A 26,880-nucleotide genomic window follows, 5' to 3' on the forward strand; every position below is an offset into this window, starting at 1 on the left:
ACCTTTGGCAAAGTTTAGGAACTTTTTGATGAACTCTTCCCACAACTTCCACTGGAACTTCAGTGGATTCATGACAAAGATTTTCTGAGCAATCTCGTGTGGCAGTTTAAATTTCTCCAGACAACCACTTGATGCTTGGAAATCTGCCACCCCGAATTCCTGTGTGAATTTTTTTTTTAGCAACTTCTTACTTAGATCATTGGCCAAGAGCGTTGGGCATTAACTGCTCTCATTTGTTTAAACTATTTAATATACCTTCCCTGACTTCATTGAGGGAAGTTTTCCTCCTTTTCTGCTGTAGGGCTCTGCTTTCCTTACTATCTCTTCAAGGATGTTTACATTTTTGGATGTAAAAGATGGTAACTGCGGTCTTGCTAAGACCAAAATATTCTGCTGTCTTTCTTTGGCTGCTGCTTTCCAGAAAATGTAGAAGATCAGTTTTTTCCTTCAATGTCATCTCTTTTAGTCCTTTCCTTTGGGCCATCATGTCTTAATTAACTGAAAAATTTTTCAGTACAGTAGAACCTCCATAGTTGACCACCTCCCTACATTGACCACTTCCTTAAGTTGTCCTAATTTTCATAGACTGGACATGCACTACAGGTATGTATCAATACAGGAGGCCTAGTTCCTTATGTTGCCCACCTTGGTATATTGACACAGTTTGTTACAGTCTGTTGGGTGGTCAACTTACAGAGGTATCACTATAATTGGAGGATATATCTACAATTCAGAACAGTCCTTCATGCTGAGAAAATCTTCTGCAACACATGATAAACAATAGGATGTTAGGCCTAATCCAACACATGGTAATAATAAAGCATGAAAAAAGAACTTATACTAAAGAAAAAATATACCACTAAGGGGCAAAGCCCACAGCTTTTACCCCTTGGTGTATAGTGGATTCAACTGGTCAAATTACAGAGGGTAAACTAATATTGTGTGTCACAGTACAAGTGCTCAAGATACAACTTACAGAGGTGATCAATATATAGAGTATTCCATTGAGTGCATATAGTGCCTGTCAAGTCTATGAAAATTAGGTCAACTTAAGGAGGTGGACATTGTAGGGAGGTGGTCAACCATGGAGGTTCTACTATACTACAAAATTTGGAAATTTTTGAGTGCTGACCTGACTCTCAAAGAAAATGGTCATTGGAACACTTTGGATTTTGGATTAGGGATACTCAACTGGTATCTATTCTGAAAATGTTTCCAATCCCCAAATATTCCATATTTGAAGCACTTCTGGTCCCAAGCATTTTGATAAAGGACACTTGATATGTACAATGGACTGCTTGGAGATTTTCCACAAATCACTGATGCTTTCCTCATTTTTCCCCCAGGATTTTTACCTCTGTTGTTTTATTTAGAATCCTTTCTATTATTATTTCTTCAAGTTCATTAATTTTTTCTTTTTCTTTCTTTTTTTTTTTTTTTTTGTAGAGACAGAGTCTCACTTTATGGCCCTTGGTAGAGTGCCGTGGCGTCACACAGCTCACAGCAACCTCCAGCTCCTGGGCTTAAGCGATTCTCTTGCCTCAGCCTCCTGAGTAGCTGGGACTACAGGTGCCCGCCACAACGCCCGGCTATTTTTTTGGTTGCAGTTTGGCCGGTGTCGGGTTTGAACCCGCCACCCTCGGTATATGGGGCCGGCGCCTTACCGACTGAGCCACAGGCGCCGCCCCATTAATTTTTTCTTTTGCAATGGCTAAACTACCATTATGCCATCCAATGTATATTTCATTTCATATATTGTACTTTTAAATTCTGAAACTTCCATTTAGGTGTTTCTTTTGTCTCCATTAACTTTTTGAACTTACAAAATACAGTGATAATACTGTTTTAATTTTCTTGTAAGCTAATTCTAAGACTATCTTTGTCAGCTCTGGATCAGTTAAATGATTAACTTTTTCTCCTTATTATGAGTCTTATTTTCCTGCCTGTTTGCAGGGCTGGTAATCTTTGAGTAAATGTGAGAATTTTACTTTGTATTCACATAAATATTCTTGAACTTTGTTCTAGGGCATAGTTACATTATTTGGAAGAAGTTTGATCCTTTTGTCTCTTGTTTTTATGTTGGGTTGGAGGAAAGCAGTATTTATTCTAGGTCTAGTCGTTCCCAATTTCTGAAGTTAGACTTTTGTTAATATCCTACCCAATGTCCTGTGAATCATGAAGTTTTTCACTATTATTAATGAAGAACATACTTAAAAATATAATTTTTGACTATTGTAGCCAGCTTGAGAATTGTCTCCAGATACAAGAAAGAGACGATTCTATTGCAGGCCAGAGTGGGACAGAGAAGAAGAGCACACATGAAAAAAGAAAGATGATAAAAGAAGAGAACCTGAATATAAGTGGTACAAAACCCAACGTCTTTTAGCCCCTTTGACTAAAAGTCACCAATTGCTTTGCTTTTTCAGAATCACCTTGCATGTCATTTGTAGTTTGATATGCATACATTTGGATTTAAGTTAAGCAAAAGTAAATTAATTGTACGTCTATGTTTATCTAACTTAATAAATTATTTTTTATTTATAAAGCCCCAAATTCAAAGAATCAGAGAGTGATCAAGAACCAAAGAATCAAAGAACAGGAACTATCCTTTTTTATTACTGATAGATGCCTGAACTGGGCAGCTCCCAAGTGAGAATGGTTATCAAAATTCTGGTGAAGGATCTAAATAGACATTTCTCAAAAGATAACGTACAAATGACCAACAGGTATATGAAAAAATACTCAACGTCATTAGTCATCGGAGAAATGCAAATCAAAACTGCAATGAGATATCATCTCAACCCTGTTAAAATGGCTGTTATCAGAAAGACAAGAAATAACAAATACTGGTGAGGATGTGAAGACAGGGGAACCCTTGTACACTGTTGGTGGGACTTTAAATTAGTGTAACCACCATAGACAACAGTATGGAGGTTCCTCAACAAACTAAAAATAGAACTACTGTATGATCCAGCAACCTCACTGGTGGGTATCTATTCATAGGGAGATTGGTTTATTGAAAAGAGATCTGTACTCCCATGTTTTTTCAAATAGCTAAGATGTAGGATCAATCTAAGTGCCCATCAATGGACAAATGAATAAAGAAATTGTGGTACATATACACCAGGCAATATTATAGAACCACAAAAAATGAAATCCTGCTGTTTGCACACCATGGATAGAATTGGAAAACATCATGTTAAGTGGAAGAAGCCAAGCATGGAAAGACACATCTCACATGTTCTCACTCATATGTGAGAACAAATACTAAAAACAATTGATCTCATGGAGACAGAGAGTAGAATGATGTTTACCAGAGGCTGGAAGGGTAGTGAGGAGCAGGGGATAAAGTGGGGATAGCCAAAATATAGTTAATTAGATAGAATGAGTAATATTTGATAGCACAACGAAGTAACTATAATCAACAATAAGTTAGGGTGTATTTTTTTTGAGACAGCATCTCACTTTGTCACCCTCAGTAGAGGGCCTTGTGTCATAGCCATGCAGGGGTCCTCAAACTACGGCCCGCGGGCCACATGCGGTGGTGTGATTGTATTTGTTCCCGTTTTGTTTTTTTACTTCAAAATAGGATATGTGCAGTGTGCATAGGAATTTGTTCATAGTTTTGTTTTTTTTAAAAACTATAGTCCAGCCCTCCAACTGTCTGAGGGACAGTGGACTGGCCCCCTGTTTAAAAAGTTTGAGGACCCCTGGCTTACAGCAACCTCAAACTCTTAGGCTCAAGTGATCTTCTTGCCTCAGCCTCCCAAGTATTGGTGGGGCTGCAGGTGCCTACCACAACACCTGGCTATTTTTAGAAACAGGGCATCATCCTGGCTCAGGCTGGTCTCAACTTCTGAGGTCAGGCAATCCAACAGCCTCAGCCTCTCAGAGTGCTAGGATTACAGGTGTGAGCAACCACACCTGGACAGACTTAGGGTGTATTTTCAATGAACTAAAAGAATAGAATTTGAATGTTCCTAACCCAAGAGAGATGATAAATGCCAAAGAGATGTTGGATACCCCAACTACCCTGATTTGATTAATTCACATTTATGGCTTTATCAAAATGTCATTATGTGCCATAAAAATATATATAACTATTTTATACCCATAATAACCTAAAAAAAATTCTGATGCCAAGGGAGAATATTGGTGCCTGGATGCAGGTTGTTTCTGCTTGAGTATACTGCACGATAATATCACATAAACAGCTGCTCAAGACTCCATTGCTGTGTTTTACCTAAAATACCCACCTCTGTTAAATTTATAAAAATTTACATCTTTAAAACCTATACCTCTTTTCTATAAAAGAAAATGTAAAAGATTTCTCTTATATCTTTTAATGAGTTTTTTTTTTTTTTTTTTTTTTCCGTGCTAAGTAGCCCTGGCATTTCAGGGAGCCAGGTGAAACTGGGAAGGGAGTGAAAGTGTGCCAGAAAATGTTTATTTATACAATTGAGACTGTTTCTTTGTTTACTTGGGGTCCAAAAGTGATAGTTACCACTTAATAGTGGTACATTTTCATTGACTTGCCAAATGAGTGTAAGGGGTAGTAAAAGAACCATGCCTCTTCCTCTTCCTCTTCCTCTTCTTCCAGTTCCTCACCAACCTCTGTTTCAGCCTGATAGTCATCTGCTTCTTCCTCATAATCATCTGCAGTTAACTCCCATGCAGTATACTGAAAGGGTTCTGTTAAAAAAGAAGGAGGAGGAGAAGGAGAAGAAAAGAATTATTGAGGAAAATATTTTTAGAATAAAAGGTTGTTAGCATATTACCACAATCAAAGATTAGGAAAATTAATTCTTATTATTGATCTCTTAGTCTACTTAAGTCTGCAGATAGGCCTTTACAAATTCCTCATGGGACAACTGTCCAGTATAGCCAGTGCTGTTTGTGCCCCATGGCTGTTGTGATTGGCCAGAGCCTGTGCTATGATGGTTGTTAAGAGTTTTCTGATCATCCTTGGGTATATTGAGCACTTACTTCATAAAGCCAAGAAAACCCAAGAAACCCCATCAAGAAAACCCAATCAAGAAAACCCAACTATAACCTAAGAATATGGGGAAGGGGGAAAGGGAGGGGAGGGAGGGTGGAGGATGGGCAGAGGGAGGGTGATTGGTGGGACCACACCTATGGTGCATCTTACAAGTGTACATGTAAAACTTACTAAATGTAGAATATAAATGTCTTAACACAATAACTAAGAAAAATCCAGGAAGACTATGTTAACCAGTGTGATGAAAATTTGTCAAATGGTATGTAAAACAAGTGTGTGGTGAAAAAAAATTAAAAAAAAAGAAAAGCTTTAAGGTTTCAAAATACTTTGAATACTATGCTTTGCTCTTGATAATAAATATTATGATCACAGCTCTTACTTTCCATAGTCTCAACTACTTTTTCAAGTAGTTCCTCTGGAGTCTTGTGGGGAATTTCCAAGTTTAAAATTTGAATGAAAGACTCATGAAAGAATGATTCCAGAATTTTCCATGCAATGAAGAAATTATTAACCTTCTCTTTGAAGGGTTCCATTTCAAGAACATCAGGATAAGCATCTTCTGGAAACTCAGGTAGTACAACTTTTGAGTAAAAGACAAAGGATACAGAAAAAGAATCTTTCAATATCACATACTATTTTTAAAGCATTTGAAAGAAATAAAGTGCTTGGGAGAGCCCAGGGGAAAGATAAAAATCTGAATGGAAAAAAGTTGGCTTTCCAGCCTCTTGAGTCATTCTCCTTGGACGGGAATCCTGCAGGGAATGTCCAAGATCTGGGATCACACAAGTTCTCCCCACTGCTCTGTGTTGCCACAGTGCTTGGGCTTGTGGGGTAGAAAAGAAACTTGGTAGCCAGCTGGTGACCCTCTCTCTGGGAAGGTCAGCCATCTTGCCCCAACCCAATAGATACACCTGTAATGGAATAAGCTAAATTAATATAATGCACAGCAATTAGCAAACAATATACAACTAAGTAGGAAACATGTACTATGCCTAAAATAAGGGGCTAGAGCTTTTATGAGAAAACATGAAAAGCACTTTTATGCACTAACTACTTTTAGAATCTAACCTGTGTCAGCTAATTCTTCAATTTCCAGGCCATCTTTGGATACTTTTGGGATTTCTGTTTCAACTGTAGTATCCTCACTAGGCTCAGGTACTTAAGAAAGAAATCAGTAGTTAATGTTTGAATTTTGAAACATTATTCCTTTATGAAAGTTTTGGTGCAAAGAAAATTTCAAGGCATACTTACAATTTATTTACCTAGTAGAAAACAGCTCTTGTTAGGTAAAGTATGCAAAAATACATAATAATATAAGGCAGACAATGAACAACATTCTTAAATAAAAGGACATTGACTAGAATAATAACATGATACATACAATTCTGGCTGATAATTGTAGTTAAATATTATTCAAATTTCTGTTAATATGGCATCAGACTGGCAGTCCCTCATATTCTTTTTAATTTTTCATTAAAATACCCATGAATATAGACCAAAAGACCAAAAAGTGGCAGTGAGAGATGATGATATTGCGAAGTTTTGGCTGTGGGTGCACAGGGAAAGTGTGGAGAATCCCAACTAATTTCACTCTTGAAGGTATAGACTGAAAGCTATTTTCCTGGATGACATAAGACATGCTCACATTCACATCCAGCATAGATGCTTTCAGGGAAGGCAGGACTAGTTATTTATCTTTCTATCCCATGGTCTGCTTCTAGTTCTGAGATATGAATTTGCCAAATTCATATCTCAGGTACGAATACACACACACACACACATATAAAATAATGGCTGGATACTTTCCAGACAGCCTACGTATATGTATACCTGCCCTCACGTATACATTTTGTAATACTGCAGAAAGCCATCTTCTGAGTTAACTTCTGAGTAATACTCTGGTTCTCTTTCAACAGAACTTTATTTATTTTTTTTTTTTGAGGCACAGTCTTACTCTGTTGCCTGAGCTTTGGCATTATCACAGCTCATGGTAACCTCAGACTCCTGAGCTCAAGGGCTCAACAGGTCCTCCTGCAACCAACCCTGTCCTAAGTACTGGGACTATACGCATGTGCCGCCATCCCAGGCTAACTTTCTCATTTCTTGAACAGACAGGGTCTGGCTTAGGCTGGATTTGAAGGCCAGACTTCTAGCAATCCTCCTGCCTTGGTCTTCCAGAGTGCTAGGACTGCAGGAGTGAGCCCCTACACCTGGCTAGAATCCATATCCATAATGTTTAATACTCAATAGAGCAGAAAGTAGAAAAAGACAAGCCTAAGGCTGGCCGGGGAGTACCATGTTTACTTGTAAGTTGCAAAATTTAGAAAAGCATTATAAACCATGACAATGGGAAGAAGGGGGCAGAGAATATATAGATAATTCTACACTGCCTTAGCGTCTCTGGCTTAATCAAAAACTGAAGTAGTTGGGGCTGAAGAAGATCTAGCCTCAGTCTAGAAGAGCCCTACATCATAAATGCTTACTAAATGTTACCACTTGAACTATGTTGATGCATATTAACCTATAATAAGAGAGTTCCAAGCAGGAAATTTAAGTGCAAGGTATATATGTTTGTGGGGGGCAGCGGGTGGTTCTTATAAATACTCTATCCTTCCTGTTGGTAAATGCCAGAGTTGGATGTATTCTGCTTTACTCAAGGATAAGTCCATAATAACAACAAAATGAAACGGATGAAAAGATGTTATAACCAGGTGGCACCTGTGGCTCAAAGGAGTAGGGCGCCAGCCCCATATGCTGGGGGTGGTGGGTTCAAACACAGCCCTGGCCAAAAAAATTGCAAAAAAAAAAAAAAAGAAAAGATGTTATAATGATGGGAAATAGAGTACAGAGGGTAATGGTCCAAAGATTCTGATAAAGACTTTGCTTCTGAAAACAATTTCTTACGTAAAACAAAGTAAATTTGACAAGACATATGCTTGGAGTACGCAAAAAGCCCAAGAGGGCCATATAGCCTATGAAATAGGAACTGTGAGGCATAAAGACAAAATAAGCTATCATAAAGGCAGAAATACAAGAAAGCGAGCTGAAATAAGGAAACGACGCAAGCAAATCTAAAATGCAATGGCAGAATTAAAGCCTGAATTAGGAGAGAGGCGAAGAGGAGCTTAAAATAAACCAGTGATGTAAAGGCAAACAAGTCTCTGAAGGATATTCAGAAAGTGGTGAGAACTACCAGGGAGAAGAAGATTAATGTGGCTGAGAAAACAGAAGTTACCTGACCAAAAAATACCAAGTGGTCCTGAAAGAGGAATCTGACCTGATAATGGGAGAAAACCACTTGAGCTGGGCAAAGACTGTGGCAAGAAGACAAAACGTCCGTGGTGGATCCCGGGGAAAATCGCTCCCATACCAGGAAAGTTTTAACAAATGATGGTATTGAAATATATCCCATGAGCATCCTTGCCAGAAAAAAAATAAAAGAACAAAAATGAGGCAATATCTGATTTTTGCTTGTGTAGAAGACAATGAAGGAATGTCAACACGCAGAATTAGGAGAAGAAAAAGTTAAGACAATAATTCAACAGCATCTAAGTGTTTTTTTCATGTGTGAAAGCAATAGATACGTAGGAAATCACAAAATATGCCACCGGGATGATTAAAAAGTGACTCAAAGATGTACGCTAGATGACTAAGAAATGAATCAAAACGAAGATCTCAAGAATGAAGAAATGAGAAATCCCAGTGGAATCATCAAGAATCCTAATATTATATAGTTAACAAAAACTGTGGCTCATTCTAATGAACTTGGAAAGGACTGTGGCCACACTAGGGGGCATTTAACAATGTGGAGAAATTGTGCGTCTTTTCAAAATGATATTTAGAGAAAGTTTATAGACAAATAATTTCAGTATAAATAGTTATTGTCTGTCAGAGTACCTCTGTTGCAAGACTTAAAAAATGTCTTTCTATCAGGCTGAAGTCTAATTAGATTACACTTAGGTTAAAAAGAATACAAACAAACAAAACGCCGTGCTCACAAAAACTGAAAAGGAACACATCAGAATGTTCAATGTCACTGCTTTTTGCTGGCCAACCATGGTGGTTTACCCCATCTTTCCATTTGCATAAATTCCTCCTCTCCCCTCCTCTCCTCTCCTCTCCTCTCCTCTCTTTCCTCTTTTCTTTCTTACTAGGTCTTATTCTATTTCCTGGGCTACAGAGCAGTGATGCAGTGGTCTTATTATGGCTCACTACAACCTCAAACTCCTGTGGTCAAGTGATCCTCCTGTCTCAGCCTCCCAGGTAGCTCGTGCTACCTTACTAATTTATTTTTATTTTTGTAGAGATGGGGGTCTCACTATGTTGCTCAGGCTGGTCTTGAACTCCTAGCCTCAAGTGATTCCCCTCACTTCAGCTTCAAAGTGATTGGATTACAGGTACGAGCCACTGTGCTTGGCTGAATTCTACATTTTCTATTGTTGGTGCATATTTTATCAAACTTGGTTGGATGTGGTGAATGATTTTGAAACACTTAGTCAACATCAATTATATCAGAACTGAGATCCCTGTCTTTAATAGACATTTCCCAAATTCTAAGTCGCCCATAGTCTATTCAATATATTAATTCATTCTGACCTGTAAGTACGCTGTGCAGCTAAGTCATTCTAGAGTTTATATTTTCAGGATCAGGTTTTTTTCTCAGGTACAATACTAAGCTTTTTTCTATGATATAAGGGGATAATTTATAAAATTTATGTTCAGGTATTTTTTCCCCTTATGGCAGTAGTTCCCAACTGTTAGCATGTATAAGATTCAGCTGGGGTGTTCACTAAAATGCAAATTTCTTAACTCTATCCTGAACTTACTGAACTGGAACATGCATGGAGCTTAGGAGCCTTGAAAATAAGAACTCTGGGAGGCGGAGCAAGATGGCAGCCGAGTAACAGCTTCCTTGCATCTGGGCACCGTGAGTCTGGGGAGATAGGACTCCAGGCATCTCTGGCTGGTGGGAACTGCCTATCATCACTCCTATGAAGATACAGGGAGTCAGCGAGAGACTTCTGGACCCCAAGAGGAGGACTAAAACAGTGGAAAACCGGCAAGTGGTCACGTGTGTTCAATCCGTCTAAACCCGCCCACAACTGCACAAGAACTTAAAGAGCAAGAGGAAGTGAAAGGAAAATTAGGGCAAGGAAACAGATAAAAGAAATCACTCATGAGGAAGAATCAGCAGAAAACTCCAGGCAACATGAAGAACCAGTCTAGAACAACCCCACCAAGGGACCATGAGGTAGCTACTGCAGATGATTCCACCAGTATAGAAATGTTAGGAATGACAGAAAGGGAATTTAGAATACACATGTTGAAAACAATGAAAGAAATGATGGAAACAATGAAGGAAATTGCTAATAAAGTGGAAAATAACCAAAAGGAAATCCAAAAACAGAATCAAATAAGAGATGAACGATATGAAGAATATAAAAAGGATATAGCAGACCTGAAGGAACTGAAACAGTCAATTAGGGAACTTAAAGATACAATGGAAAGTATCAGCAACAGGTTAGACCATGCAGAAGAAAGAATTTCAGAGGTAGAAGACAAAGTTCTTGAGATAACTCAGACAGTAAAAGAGGCAGAAAAGAAGAGAGAGAAAGCAGAACGTTCACTGTCAGAATTATGGGACTTTATGAAGCGTTCCAACATACGAGTTATAGGAATTCCAGAAGGGGAAGAAGAATGCCCCAGAGGAATGGAAGCCATACTAGAGAATATTATAAAAGAAAATTTCCCAAACATCACCAAAGAGTCTGACACACTGCTTTCAGAGGGATATCGGACCCCAGGTCGCCTCAACTCTAACCGAGCTTCTCCAAGACACATTGTGATGAACCTGTCCAAAGTCAAGACAAAAGAAAAGATTCTGCAAGCTGCCAGGAGTAAGCGCCAGTTGACCTACAGAGGCAAATCCATCAGAGTGACCTCAGACTTCTCTAATGAAACTTTCCAAGCAAGAAGACAATGGTCATCTACCTTTAATCTACTTAAACAGAACAATTTTCAGCCCAGAATTCTGTACCCTGCTAAGCTAAGCTTCAAAATTGACGGAGAAATCAAATCATTTATGGATATACAAACATTGAGGAAATTCACCACAACAAGACCAGCTCTACAGGAAATACTTCAACCTGTTCTGCACACTGTCCACCACAATGGATCAGCAGCAAAGTAAGAACTCAGAAATCAAAGAACAAAACCTAACCTCCACACTGATGCAAAAGATAAAACTAAGCAATGGACTCTCACCAAATAAGACGAATAGAATACTACCACACTTATCAATTATCTCAATAAATGTTAATGGCTTGAATTCCCCACTGAAGAGACATAGATTGGCTGACTGGATTAAAAAACACAAGCCATCCATTTGCTGTCTGCAAGAAACACACCTGGCCTCAAAAGACAAATTAAAGCTCCGAGTCAAGGGTTGGAAGACAATTTTTCAGGCAAACGGAATTCAGAAGAAAAGAGGAGTTGCAATCTTATTTTCAGATACATGTGGATTTAAAGCAACTAAAGTCAAAAAAGACAAAGATGGTCACTTTATATTGGTCAAGGGAAAACTACAACAAGAAGACATTTCCATTCTAAATATTTATGCACCCAATTTAAATGCTCCCAGATTCCTGAAGCACACCTTACTCAGTCTGAGCAATATGATATCTGATAATACCATCATAACAGGGGACTTTAACACACCTCTTACAGAGCTGGACAGATCCTCTAAACAGAAATTAAACAAAGATGTAAGAGATTTAAATGAGACCCTAGAACAACTATGCTTGATAGATGCATATAGAACACTCCATCCCAAAGATAAAGAATATACATTCTTCTCATCACCCCATGGAACATTCTCCAAAATTGATCATATCGTGGGACACAAAACAAATATCAACAGAATCAAAAGAATTGAAATTTTACCTTGTATCTTTTCAGACCATAAGGCACTAAAGGTGGAACTCAACTCTAACAAAAATGCTCAAGCCCACCCAAAGGCATGGAAATTAAACAATCTTCTGTTGAATAACAGATGGGTGAAGGAAGAAATAAAACAGGAAATCATTAACTTCCTTGAGCATAACAACAATGAAGACACAAGCTACCAAAACCTGTGGGATACTGCAAAAGCAGTTTTGAGAGGAAAATTCATCGCTTTAGATGCCTACATTCGGAAAACAGAAAGAGAGCACATCAACAATCTCACAAGAGATCTTATGGAATTGGAAAAAGAAGAACAATCTAAGCCTAAACTCAGTAGAAGAAAAGAAATATCCAAAATCAAATCAGAGATCAATGAAATTGAAAACAAAAGAATCATTCAGAAAATTAATGAAACAAGGAGTTGGTTTTTTGAAAAAATAAATAAAATAGATCAACCATTGGCCAGACTAACTAGAAATAGAAAAGTAAAATCTCTAATAACCTCAATCAGAAACGATAAAGGGGAAATAACAACTGATCCCACAGAGATACAAGAGATCATCTCTGAATACTACCAGAAACTCTATGCCCAGAAATTTGATAATGTGAAGGAAATGGATCAATATTTGGAATCACATCCTCTCCCTAGACTTAGCCAGGATGAAATAGACCTCCTGAACAGACCAATTTCAAGCACTGAGATCAAAGAAACAATAAAAAAGCTTCCAACTAAAAAATGCCCTGGTCCAGATGGCTTCACTCCAGAATTCTATCAAACCTTCAAGGAAGAGCTTATTCCTGTACTGCAGAAATTATTTCAAAAAACTGAGGAAGAAGGAATCTTCCCCAACACATTCTATGAAGCAAACATCACCCTGATACCAAAACCAGGAAAAGACCCAAACAAAAAGGAAAATTTCAGACCAATCTCACTCATGAACATAGACGCAAAAATTCTCAACAAAATCCTAGCCAATAGATTACAGCTTATCATCAAAAAAGTCATTCATCATGATCAAGTAGGCTTCATCCCAGGGATGCAAGGCTGGTTTAACATACGCAAGTCTATAAACATTATCCACCATATTAACAGAGACAAAAATAATGATCACATGATCCTCTCAATAGATGCAGAAAAAGCATTTGATAAAATCCAGCATCCTTTTCTAATTAGAACTCTGAAGAGTATAGGCATAGGTGGCACATTTCTAAAACTGATTGAAGCTATCTATGACAAACCCACAGCCAATATTTTACTGAATGGAGTAAAACTGAAAGCTTTTCCTCTTAGAACTGGAACCAGACAAGGTTGTCCTCTGTCACCTTTACTATTCAACGTAGTGCTGGAAGTTCTAGCCAATACAATTAGGCAAGACAAGGAAATAAAGGGAATCCAAATGGGAGCAGAGGAGGTCAAACTCTCCCTCTTTGCTGACGACATGATCTTATACTTAGAGAACCCCAAAGACTCACCCACAAGACTCCTAGAAGTCATCAAAAAATACAGTAATGTTTCAGGATATAAAATCAATGTCCACAAGTCAGTAGCCTTTGTATACACCAATAACAGTCAAGATGAGAAGCTAATTAAGGACACAACTCCCTTCACCATAGTTTCAAAGAAAATGAAATACCTAGGAATATACCTAACGAAGGAGGTGAAGGACCTCTATAAAGAAAACTATGAAATCCTCAGAAAGGAAATAGCAGAGGATATTAACAAATGGAAGAACATACCATGCTCATGGATGGGAAGAATCAACATTGTTAAAATGTCTATACTTCCCAAAGCTATCTACCTATTCAATGCCATTCCTATCAAAGTACCTACATCGTACTTTCAAGATTTGGAAAAAATGATTCTGCGTTTTGTATGGAACCGGAAAAAACCCCGTATAGCTAAGGCAGTTCTTAGTAACAAAAATAAAGCTGGGGGCATCAGCATACCAGATTTTAGTCTGTACTACAAAGCCATAGTGGTCAAGACAGCTTGGTACTGACACAAAAACAGAGACATAGACACTTGGAATCGAATTGAATACCAAGAAATGAAACTAACATCTTACAACCACCTAATCTTCGATAAACTAAACAAGAACTTACCTTGGGGGAAAGACTCACTATTCAATAAATGGTGTTGGGAGAACTGGATGTCTACATGTAAAAGACTGAAACTGGACCCACACCTTTCCCCACTCACAAAAATTGATTCAAGATGGATAAAGGACTTAAATTTAAGGCATGAAACAATAAAAATCCTCCAAGAAAGCATAGGAAAAACACTGGAAGATATTGGCCTGGGGGAAGACTTCATGAAGAAGACTGCCATGGCAATTGCAACAACAACAAAAATAAACAAATGGGACTTCATTAAACTGAAAAGCTTCTGTACAGCTAAGGACACAATAACCAAAGCAAAGAGACAACCTACACAATGGGAAAGGATATTTGCATATTTTCAATCAGACAAAAGCTTGATAACCAGGATCTATAGAGAACTCAAATTAATCCACATGAAAAAAGCCAACAATCCCTTATATCAATAGGCAAGAGACATGAATAGAACTTTCTCTAAAGATGACAGACGAATGGCTAACAAACATATGAAAAAATCTTCATCATCTCTATATATTAGAGAAATGCAAATCAAAACAACCCTGAGATATCATCTAACCCCAGAGAGAATGGCCCACATCACAAAATCTCAAAACTGCAGATGCTGGCGTGGATGTGGAGAGAAGGGAACACTTTTACACTGCTGGTGGGACTGCAAACTAGTACAACCTTTCTGGAAGGAAGTATGGAGAAACCTCAAAGCACTCAACCTAGACCTCCCATTCGATCCTGCAATCCCATTACTGGGCATCTACCCAGAAGGAAAAAAATCCTTTTATCATAAGGACACTTGTACTAGACTGTTTATTGCAGCTCAATTTACAATCGCCAAAATGTGGAAACAGCCTAAATGCCCACCAACCCAGGAATGGATTAACAAGCTGTGGTATATGTATACCATGGAATACTATTCAGCTATTAAAAAAAATGGAGACTTTACATCCTTCGTATTAACCTGGATGGAAGTGGAAGACATTATTCTTAGTAAAGCATCACAAAAATGGAGAAGCATGAATCCTATGTACTCAATCTTGATATGAGGACAATTAATGACAATTAAGTTTATGGGGGGGGAAGCAGAAAGAGGGATGGAGGGAGGAGGGTGGGGCCTGGGTGTGTGTCACTCTTTATGGGGGCAAGACATGATTGCAAGAGGGACTTTACCTAACAATTGCAATCAGTGTAACTGGCTTATTGTACCCTCAATGAATCCCCAACAATAAAAAAAAAAAAAAAAAAAGAAAAGAAGAACTCTGGGTAATTCTGATAAGGTGATCTACCACAAACGCTGTGAAAAACCATTTCTTTGTGAAGTGAGAACTCTGGAGTTTCAGTTGAGCATTTGTTTGAGGATTTAAGTGGATTATCTCTTATTCCTTGAGTAAAATCTTGAACTGCCCCTGGGCTTTCCTGCAGCCTGCATCTGGGTAATACCATATAGTTAGCTTCCTTGACCCTGCTCACTCTACTAGTCTCTTGGCTTCAACTATCCAGGCAAGGAAGCCAAATCAAATTCCCAGGTTCCCTGCACATAGGGATGCCCAGGGCACAGTTCTGCCCAATGAAATGTAGGAAATGTAGGTGAAAGTCCCTGGGGACCATCTATTTCTGGAATTAAAACAAACAAACAAAAAAAGCTTACATGGAAGAGCTTTGTCCTTAACCCTTTGCCACCTCCTGCCTTTTCAAGCCTATGATGCAGCTGTTCTGTCTGGGTGCAGTAGCCACCTTTTGATTGTGAGGATGGAGTTATCTACCGGATGGATGGCCTGGGAGAAAGAAGATGCTCGGGGCTTTCAGAGTACCTTTGAGCTACCAAACCAGCCCTGGACTCTAGAAAGAGGCAAATTTCTTAAGACAGTGGTTCTGGTATTTCTGTTATTTGTAGATAAAGTGGATACAGGTGGAATGGCCTGCCATTTCAACACAGGCAGCAGCGATGCTTCTTAGTTTAAAAAGTCAACCACACCACTTAGTTGCCTGATAATCAAAGCACACAATTATCTCTCAATGAACAACATTAAACATTATCACTCCAGACGGTAAACTTTGAAAAGTTTGCTCCTTAAATCTGGTCAGATGTCTGGCTAGTAGAGTGACAGGAAGGGACTTGCAAAATGTTAAGCAGGTGCTCACTCACACCAGGCTGCCCTGGCAGGCCCTGCCAGCTCCACATGGTAAGATCAGACTTTATATGAGAGGGACAAAGTGGACTGGAGAAAACTTGATCAGACCATGGCATTGGTTTAGGAGCCACTGGTCTCAGGGATACACTCTGTGCAGTAGGAAATAAGAGTGCTGCCTTGATATATTCTAGATGCCTACCGTCCATGTTCCTGTTCTTTGAATTACACTCCTTGTAATGGGTTGAATTGTGTCACCCACAAAAGATGTGTTCACATCTTGAACCCAAGTACCTGTGAATATGACCTTATTTGGAAATAGGGTCTTTTCAGGTGTAAGAATATTAAGCAGTTTGAGATGAAATCATCCTGGATTTATGGTGGTCCCTAAAAAGGAGGAGGATACATGCGTGCGCGCGCGCGCACACACACACACACACACACAAGGGAATGCGATGTGAAGACAAAGGCAGGGACTGGAGTGATGTACCAAGGATGTATGTACCAAGCCAGGAAGAGGTGAAGAATTCTTTCCTTGATTTTGGACTTTATCTTTCAGAACAGGGAGAGAATACACTTCTGTTGTTTTATTTTTTTATTTATTTATTTTTTAGTTATTGTATGTAGACATTTATATTCTGCCTTTAGTAAGTTTCGCCTGTACCCATTCTAAGATGCACCGTAGGTGTGGGTCCACCTATTATCCTCCCTCCACCCTAACCTCCCCCTTCCCTTCCCCTTCCTTGGCCCTTTTCTCATAGTCTTGTGCTATAGTTGGGTCATAGCCTTCATGTGAAAGCTATAATTTAGCTTCATAGTAGGGCTGAGTACATTGGACACTTTTTCGTCCATTCCTGAGATACTTTGCTAAGAAGAATATATTCCAGCTCCATCCATGTAAACATGAAAGAGGTAAAGTCTCCATCTTTCTTTAAGGCTGCATAATATTCCATGGAATACATGTACCACAATTTTCTAGTCCATTCGTGGGTCCATGGGCACTTGGGCTTCTTCCATGACTTAGCAATTGTGAATTGGACTGCAATAAACATTCTGGTACAGATGTCTTTGTTACATTGTGACTTTTGGTCTTCTGGGTATAAACCTAGTAAAGGATTATAGGATTGAATGGCAGGTCTATTTTTAGGTCTCTAAGGATTCTCCAAACATCCTTCCAGAAGGAATGTATTAGTATGCATTGAAGTATTTAATTTCTCCGTCATAAATGAAACTCAGTTTAGCTGGGTACAGGATCCTGGGTTGAAAGTTATTTTGTTTTAGGAGATTAAAAGTTGATGACCATCCTCTTCTAGCTTGAAAGGTTTCAGCAGAGAGATCTGCAGTTATTCTAATATTCTTGCCCTTGTAGGTGATGGTTTTCTTTCGTCTGGCTGCTTTCAGAATTTTCTCCCTCATATCAACTTCAGTGAAATTGATTATGATGTGTCTGGGGGATGTCTTATTTGGGTTGAGTTGTGCTGGAGTTCTGAAACTGTCTGATATCTGAATTTCAGAATCTCTTGGCATGTCTGGAAAGTTCTCCTTCATAATCTCATGGAGAAGAGACTCTGTGCCTTGTGAAGCCACTTCATCGCTTTCGGGGATCCTTATAAGATGAATATTAGATTTGTTCGAATTATCCCAGAGCTCTCTGAGAGAGTGATCTGTTTTTGCCCTTCATTTCTCTTCCTCTTTGAGAGTTTGGGAGTGTTCGAAAGCTTTGTCTTCAATGTCAGAAATCCTTTCTTCTGCTTGCTCCATTCTGTTACGGAGGGATTCTACTGTTTCTCAGATCTTTGAGGGCTGCACTTCTTGTCTCAATGTGTGAAAATCTTTGGTCATTTGGTCTTTGAATTTATTGAATTCTTGATATATCTTTTGGGTTACTGCTTGGAATTCTAATTCCATCTTATTTGCTATCCAGATTCTGAATTCGATTTCTGACATCTCAGCTATTTGTTTGTACATGGGATCTTATGCTGTGTCTGCCCCATTGATCCTTGGGGGAGTTGATCTACTCTGATTATTCATATTGCCAGAGATTTTCTGTTGATTTCGCCTCATGCCTCTGGCTGTCCTCAGTTTTGGGGAGGTGTCTCTCCAAGATTAGACCCCAGCGGGATCACTCTATTGTTGCTGGATCTTTGTAGGGAGTGACCCTGAATAGTTCCTCTGGGGCTGCCCCAGCCAGGGAGTTCTGGTTGTGGAAGCAGCTCTGGAATGTAACACACCCAGATCCAGCAACAGGGTGGGAGCTGGTGTGCACGGTTCTGGGAGTGCCTGGCACCCGGTGACTTCGGCACAGAAAGCCCAAGTCTCCAGCAGTCTCTGGCCAGGAGAATATGTCTGCGCAGAGGCAGGGAGGGCTCCGGAAGGCACATGGCTACCAGAGTCCCTGGCCAGACTAGTGGGCCGGTGTGGAGGCAGGGAGGGTATGGGAGGGAGGATGCAGGGTTGTGCAGCTCCTGCAGATCCTGGTCCAGGCATGCTGAGTCCTGGCGGGTGCAGGTCACGGGTCACGGGTCACAACGCAGCTCTTATGGAGTTCCGGGTGGTGCCAAGCCTAGGAGTTTGCTATGAGCTGTGATGCCATGGCACTCTACCCAGGGCCAGAGCCTGAGGCTCCAGTGTGCCAAAACTTGTCTCACTCTGCCCCTGAGGGTTAAGGCTGTAAGGCAGCTCAGTCCCCACCTTTAGTTTGCTCAGTCACTAGGTTACTAGACCCCGCCCGATCCTTGCTCTGCGACCCTGAAGGCAGAGCCTGCCAGGGCAGTTCTCTCACAATGGCTTCCTGTGGCCCATAGCCGAATACTATTAGCTCCTTCGGGCTCAGCGGCTCAGTCTGGGGCTAAACAATGCCCAAATTTCTCTGCACTCCTGTTCAAGCTCTCCCCAAGGCAGTTCATCTGAGTGCCAACTCCAAAAACACCGAAACAATTCACAGGTAAGGCCTTTCCGGTTTGCCATCTCACTACTGCTTGTACTTACGGCTGCTGGCGGGATCGGGTCAATCAAACATACGCAACCACTTGCCAGTTTTCTATTGTTTTTGTCCTCCTTTTGGGGTCCAGAAGTCCCTTGCTGACTCCCTGTATCCTCAAAGGGATGATTATAGGAAGATCCCACCAGCCAGAGATGCCTGGAGTCTTATCTCCCCAGACTCACCATGCCCAGTTGCAGGGAAGATTTTACTCGGCTGCCATCTTGCTCTACCTCCACTTCTGTTGTTTTTAGCCATGAAGTTTATAGTAATTTTTTAACAGAAACCTTCGGATACGAATACACTTCTTGAGGCATGGTGGCTCATGCCTGTAATCCCTGTACTGTGAGAGGCTGAGAGGGAGAATTGCTTGAGCTCAGGAGTTTGTGACTCACCTGAGTGAGAGTGAGACCCTGATTCATGAAAAAAATGGAAAAACCCAGCTGGGTGCCACTGCCAGCACCTGTAATCCCAGCAGCTTCCAGAGGCTAAGGCAGGGGGATGCCCACAGCCTGAGTCTGAGGCTGCAGTGAGCTATGACATCACTACATTCTGCTCAGGGGCATAGGGTGGGACTCCATCTCAACAACAGCAACAACAACAACAACAACAACAACAACAAAGCATTGGGAGCTATGTGGAATTTAGTGAATATTTAGCAAGGGAAGAGACCTGCATCACACAGGCTATGGGGACATTGCAGCTGACCCACTTAGCCTCCATTCTCACCTCTGTGCTGGCAGAGCAGTGTTTACCCATTTCACACATGACTGTGAAGAGGGTCTTCTTCTCCAGTCTCACGAATTCTCACTGATATTGGGGGAGGGATAGTCACTATCACTCTTGAGTATGTTAAGATTTGATTCAGGCCAACGTAGGGCAGGAAGCTTGAGCTCTGGTCTTTTTGGGCAGATAGGGAACAAAGTCCTAAGTCTGGCCTGATAACAAGGACCTAAGCATTAACTCTGTGCTGGATACCATGATGGGTGCTTTAGATAAAATCTTTCTATCCCTCTAGCAACCCTGCTAGTACATACCCCTGGCCCTGTCCTAGGACTGAAGAAAGGACACAACTTTCCCTGCAGCAGGCACAGTGAAATGTAGAGATGTTGATGGGTCCCTATGTACTACCTGCATGCAGAGAGGGCACCTCTGTCCCCTGCCTCCCTCTCTAGTGTCATCTCCCGCTCATCTCTTGCTCCAGCCACACTCAGTTTCCTTCTTGACGGGAGCTGCACCACCTCTGAGCCTTTGCAGTGGAGTATCTTTGTCAAGGTTCTTTTCAGCCTTTCTGAATAAAAGCTCAAATCTCATCTTCTCAGAAGACACCATTCCTTAATCAAAATCTTTGGTGGTGCATTTCCAAACTACCCCCACCGTCCCTACTTGGTTCATTCTTTCAATAAACATCTACTGAGCAGTGGCTCTATCCTGGCACTGCTTCAGTACCTTCATATTTCCTTCAACACAGGTAATGCTGTCAGAAATATGTTGGGTATTTACTTTTTTATCTAGTTTTCATAGATGTCAGTTCCTTGAGGGTAATGGCCTTAACTGTCTAGTCTAGATTATTACTGCGTCCCCACTACGTAGGATAATGCTGTGGCCTTGCTTGGCACTTAGAAGGAACACAATGAATATTTGTTAAAGGAATGAATGAATTTCTCAATGTTTATTAACAGCTGATGCTATTCCATGTTAATGAAGAGCTTGGGATGGAACATTGACATGTGAACTAATGGTTATATAGGCTCATGTTCTGGCAAGCACCATGTAATCTATACCTAAGCAGTATGTGAAGAGCAAATTGGGAAAATTAAAGCGATTGTTCCTAAAGCCCCAGAATGCATATGTCATTGCCCATTAAAGCATTGATTGCACTACAGAAGACTGCAGTGATGACAACAGGATTGAAGTGAAACCCTAGTCATCCCACACAAGTATTGACTGAGGTAATGATTATCTTGTGGCCCCAAACAGAAGTCCAAATCCAAAGGAGATGATGTGTTCTCTGGGATGAGGTGTAAGAAACTTGTTTTGGGTGTATATTGTACTATTTTCCTGTGATTCCCATAATAAGTTATCACAAACTTTGTGCCTTAAAACAATAGAAATTTATTTTCTCACAGTTCTGGGGGCCAGAAATCAGAAATCAAGGTGACAGCAGCTCCAGAGGCTCAAGTGGAAAGTTCCACTTTGCCTATTCAAGCTCCTCTGGCTGCTTCCATTCCTTGGTTGGAGGCCACTCCAGTGTCTGCTTCCGTCTTCACATCACCTTCTCCTCTCTATGTGTGCTAATCTCTGTCTCTCTCTTCAAAGGACACTTGCAATGGCATTTAGGGCCACCTGGATACTCCTGGATAATCACTCCATCTTAAGACTCCTGGCTTGATCCCTTTTGTTAAGACCTTCTGTCCAAGTAAGGAGACATTCACAGGTTTTGGGAGTTAGGCTGTGGACATATCTTTGGCAGCCACCATAAGACTGCCACAGGTTACTCTGGGTAAAGTAAAAAAATCCAAAAGTAATGGATTTATATCAGAGAGGGTGGTTTTAAGTGGGGGAAAAAAAAACCACTTAAACAATTTAAGGAAGAAGATTGTAGACAGGGATCCTTGCATGAAAGAGGTAATCACTAGTTCAATCAGATGCAAACCTCTCTGTGAAACAGACTATGGTTTAATATGGCAGAACAGACCCGTGATTTCATAGGAGTGGACCAGCCCTGGAGAAGCCCTGTCATGTCTGTAGCATTGGGCTGACCCCAAATGGAGTAGGACACTAGCATTAGTATATCCAAAGTAGGTTACCTGGGGAAGTAAGGAGATTAAAAAGCACAAACTAGGGTGGTGCCTGTGGCTCAAAGGAGTAGGGCGCTGGCCCCATATGCTGAGGTGGTGGGTTCAAACCCAGCCCCAGCCAAAAACTACAAAAAAAAAAACAACAACAAAAAAACACAAAGTAAATCTTCCCCTAGAAGATTTGCTACATCAGTAGAGATTTACTAATTGTGAGACATTAGCACCTGGGGATATGTCTGATGGGAGTCAGGGTTTTTTTTTTTTTTGTATTTTATGGCCTACCTTCTTAGTAGGTAGGTGGGGAGGGAGAATCATTATCAGCCTAACTAATTGGGTACCAAAGAAAATAATGATGTTTCTGGTGGGAGTTCTGTCAACACAAGTGTGAGACTCTCAAAAGGAAACTGAGTATTTCATCCTGCTGGCTCCTGTGTCTAGTGCAAGTGTTCTGATTTTATAGTGATTGTTTGCTACAATCTGAACATTTGCACCACTTTTGTCTCTCCAATTTTACACATTAAAGCCTAAATCTCCAGTGGTAAAATATTCAGAGGTGAGGCCTTTGGGAGGTAATTAGGTCCCAAGGTTTCAGCCTTCATGAATGGGATTAATGTTTTTATAAGGTGGACATGAGAGAGAGGAGCTCTCTCATGTAAGGATGTAACAAGGAAACAGCTACCTACACACCAGGACGAGTGCCTCCACCAGACACTGGATCTGTTGGCACCTTGATCTTGGACTTCTCAGCCTCTAGAACTGTGAGAAATTAATTTCTGTTGTTTAAGCCACCCAGTCTAAGGTATTCTGTTATAACAACCTGAATGAACTAAGATACTGTCCCATCCCATCAAGTGAATGCCAGTTCCTGTAGGAAAAATGATATATGTTGAACGAGATTTTTCATTGTAAAATTTTCCCTTAGTCCTGCTTCTTTTGCCAGCTAACAGCAGGTTGCCAGCCTTTAACTACTCTAGGCTGGCATCTAGCTGGATGTATCTGAAAACCATTAGTTTGTAGGATTAGTTTCTAACCCAGTACCAACTGTGGTTGGAAGCATTTGTGAGCCTCACTCACCATACCATAGTGGGGTACCCTGCCTTGCTGCTTTAAGCCTAATCTCTAGTCTTTGGAGTGACTCCCATTAGCCATAGGCTCCTGGCCCTGCCTCTGATCCACCAAACTGGACCTCTACAGTAGAGTCAGTTGCATGAATGTGTGACCTGGTTTTCCAAGGTCGCTTCAAGGGCTTTGCACTTGCTTTAATGGTCCTCAGTTGTCATTTGGAAATTCTAAGTAGTTTCACCTTGAACTTGTGTTTCATAAGCAAAGTCCAATGGGACTCCAATGGGACAGTGGAGCCAACATGAGAAGCAAGCATGTGAGCAGAGGAGAGATGCCCAATACATGTTTGCCATTCCTTCTTATGAACATTGCTGATGCCACATCATGAGCACAGAATTCCAATGGACCCATGTTGAGTAGGAGTAAGAACAACTGAGTGAGCGGAGTGGGGAATGCCAACAGCCCAGAGAGATCATGCTTTCCCTTTTATCTCTAGAACTTGCTCCAAATGCAGAAAGTAAGCAACGGCCCTATCATATCCTTTCTTATTCATGTTACTTTCCTTTATTAGCCAAACACTTAGTCTAAAAATGATGACACAGAAGGCCAGGAAAAGTTAGGAAGCCCTTCATTTCAGTCCTTCCTCAATCATTCATCAGCTAAAGGTAGAGAATGCTGGGAATAGGTGCATGTTATAAAGTGAGATAAAATGTTGAGTTAGTTGTGTGCAGCAAAACTAACCAGAGCTTAATATTCTGGTAAGAATGAAACACAGGCTCATACAAGCTATAAAATATAAATTGTGCAATTTTGGTGATTCTGTGCATGAGTTAAATGCTCTTAGATTTGCATTTTAAAATGTCATTGCACAACATAAAGATGCACTGTAAACATCATGCTAATAATTTAAAATTTTAATTTTTCTTTACTGGGAATGATATTAAGTAGCAAACAAAAAACAGCATGACAAATTGAGAGACTTATGAGCATTCCTGATGCCTCATCATGAGCACAGAATTCCAGTGGAGGGCTCATGTCTTCATTGTCAGCCACCTTGCAAACATACACACAAATACACCCACAGCCACAGAAGCACATTAATGCATAGGAGGAAAATTAAGGACTTAGCCCTCTTTAAAGACTAACCCGATTCAGGTTCTGGTTCAGGGGCTGCAGATGCTTCGGATTCAACAGGTAACAGCGACCCTCTGGGCTCTTCCGATACTTCAGTTGCCTCAGATTCTTCACGAACTTCAGACCCCTCACCTTCACTCTCCTCTTCAGCCTCAGTAAACAGCTCATCAACTTCTGGGGAAAAAAATGGAAGAAATAAGATTGCCTGAACCCAGGACTTTGAGGTTGCTGTGAGCTACCAAGATACCATGTTTGGCTAATTAAAAAAACAATTTCTCTAGAGGTGGGAGACTTGCTATGTTGCCCAGTCTTGTCTCAAACTCCCAGCTTTAAGCAATCCTCCTAAGCTTCCTGAGTTGCTGAAATTGCAGGCATGAGGATTTTCTTATAGCTACTTGAAAAACAGTAAATGATGGAGTATGTGGCTATGTTAAATGTAAATTTTAAAAGTTTAACTCTGAGTTTTATGTAGTTGCTGATGACTGCTAAGTGAATGTATGTTTGGAATTCTTTCAGGAAGACGATGGCATGAATGCTGGTGTCACCAAAACCATCTCCCTAATTTCCTCTCATATACTTATGAAATTGATGTAATATACTTACAAAAATGGAAAACAAGGTACTTTTTATGCAAAGAAAACATGAAAAAATAATGAGCTTGTTTTCTGGACTCTTGTGGGAATTACTTCCCTCAATGAATATCTCTAAGAATCACTTTCTAGCAGTGTGACAAACTTCTGGCATTTGAATTTTAACCTAAATCTGGATGATTAACCACCAAGAGAAAGGCATCTCCAAATATTCTTATATCTAGGTCTAAACAAGGGCTACGTGGAAGTGGTTTCCAAGTAATCTGGAATGTGGTGACTCTGGTAGGTGGAGGATTTCGTGGTAATATACACAAGGATGAAGCAGCATTTGTTGATTCCTCCTATGGTTTAGGATGAAGTTATGTGCTCTACAAAGGAACTTAAAGCTTCTTTCCACTGCATATCTCTTATGGTTGAAAAAACATATTACATACCTCCAATAAGTGTATATAGGTTGCATTCTTATCCATATCAAGTACATTATAAAACATAAAAAAGTGGTTGGCTACATGGCTTGCACCTGTAATCCTAGCACTCTGGGAGACTAAGGCAGGTGGATTGCCTGAGCTCAAGAGTTTGAGACCAGGCGGAGAAAGAGTGAGACCTCGTTTCTACTAAAAATGGAAAAGGTTAGCCTGGCGTTGTGGTGGGTACCTTTAGTCCCACCTATTCAGGAGGCAGAGGCAAGAGGATTGCTTGAGTCCAGGAGTTAGAGGTTGCTGTGAGCTACCAAGATGCCATGGTACTCTACCCAGAGTGATAGGGTAAGACTTGATCTCAAAAAATAATAAATGATGAATAAAAAAGAATTTATATAATCATGCAGGAAAATGTAAAAAGTTCAAATCCTTTCTTCCCAAGCCCTAATGGATAATCTGTATATCATATAAATCAAGAATGGATTGAGAAGTGGTCTAAGGTCTTTAAACTGTCTGGAATTTTGACTGCTAATTATGGGTTATACTAGTTGTACTGATTCATAATAAATTACCCAAAACCTTAGTGGCTAAAACAATAATCCCATGTTATCCTTGCAGTTTCTGTGGGTCAGGAATTGAGGAGTGTCTTGGCTGGACGGTTCTGGCTCAGGGTCTCTCATGAAGTTGTAGTGGAGATAGCAATCAGGGCTGCAGTCATCCAAGGACATGCCCGGGACTGGCATATCCACTTCCAAGGTGGATCACTTAAAGTTAGAACTGAGGTACTCAGGGAGCAGAGATGAGCTGTTATCACTGTGCACCGCCCAGGGTACTGACCCCAAGTATCATGTGCACAATAAAATGGGTGGTGGTTGTACACCATGAAGTTTTGGGGTGGCCTGCTGCACAGCATGGAAAACTGAAACAGACACTCTGCTCATCTGAGCCATGAACTCCTGTGGCAGTATAGTGATATGTGTAGGGTCCTTCTCAGAATAAGGATTTCAAATTCATAAATTAAAACACTTAAGAAGTCAATTATGTTGAAGTGCAGTTATCAATATATAAAAAAATTGTGCTATAAAGGACTTAAATTTAAGGCATGAAACAATAAAAATCCTCAAAGAAAGCATAGGAAAAACACTGGAAGATATTGGCCTGGGGGAAGACTTCATGAAGAAGACTGCCATGGCAATTGCAACAACAACAAAAATAAACAAATGGGACTTCATTAAACTGAAAAGCTTCTGTACAGCTAAGGAGACAATAACCAAAGCAAAGAGACAACCCACACAATGGGAAAGGATATTTGCATATTTTCAATCAGACAAAAGCTTGATAACCAGGATCTATAGAGAACTCAAATTAATCCACATGAAAAAAGCCAACAATCCCTTATATCAATGGGCAAGAGACATGAATAGAACTTTCTCTAAAGACGACAGACGAATGGCTAACAAACACATGAAAAAATGTTCATCATCTGTATATATTAGAGAAATGCAAATCAAAACATCCCTGAGATATCATCTAACCCCAGTGAGAATGGCCCACATTACAAAATCTCAAAACTGCAGATGCTGGCGTGGATGTGGAGAGAAGGGAACACTTTTACACTGCTGGTGGGACTGCAAACTAGTACAACCTTTCTGGAAGGAAGTATGGAGAAACCTCAAAGCACTCAAGCTAGACCTCCCATTTGATCCTGCAATCCC

At 40.3% G+C, this 26,880-nt stretch overlaps 1 protein-coding gene across 1 annotated transcript in view; it reads right to left on the reverse strand.

Moving 5' to 3' along the window:
* The window catches only part of AK9 (adenylate kinase 9), a 178,436-nt gene that overhangs the window by 53,341 nt on the left and 98,215 nt on the right, over window positions 1-26,880 (reverse strand). The window contains 4 exon segments of the mRNA XM_053590600.1: window positions 4,566-4,692; window positions 5,379-5,579; window positions 6,068-6,157; window positions 24,169-24,330. Of these exon segments, the coding sequence (XP_053446575.1) occupies window positions 4,566-4,692; window positions 5,379-5,579; window positions 6,068-6,157; window positions 24,169-24,330 (580 nt within the window).

Source organism: Nycticebus coucang, chromosome 5, assembly GCF_027406575.1.
Source record: "Nycticebus coucang isolate mNycCou1 chromosome 5, mNycCou1.pri, whole genome shotgun sequence".
In the NCBI taxonomy this organism is placed as follows: domain Eukaryota; kingdom Metazoa; phylum Chordata; class Mammalia; order Primates; family Lorisidae; genus Nycticebus; species Nycticebus coucang.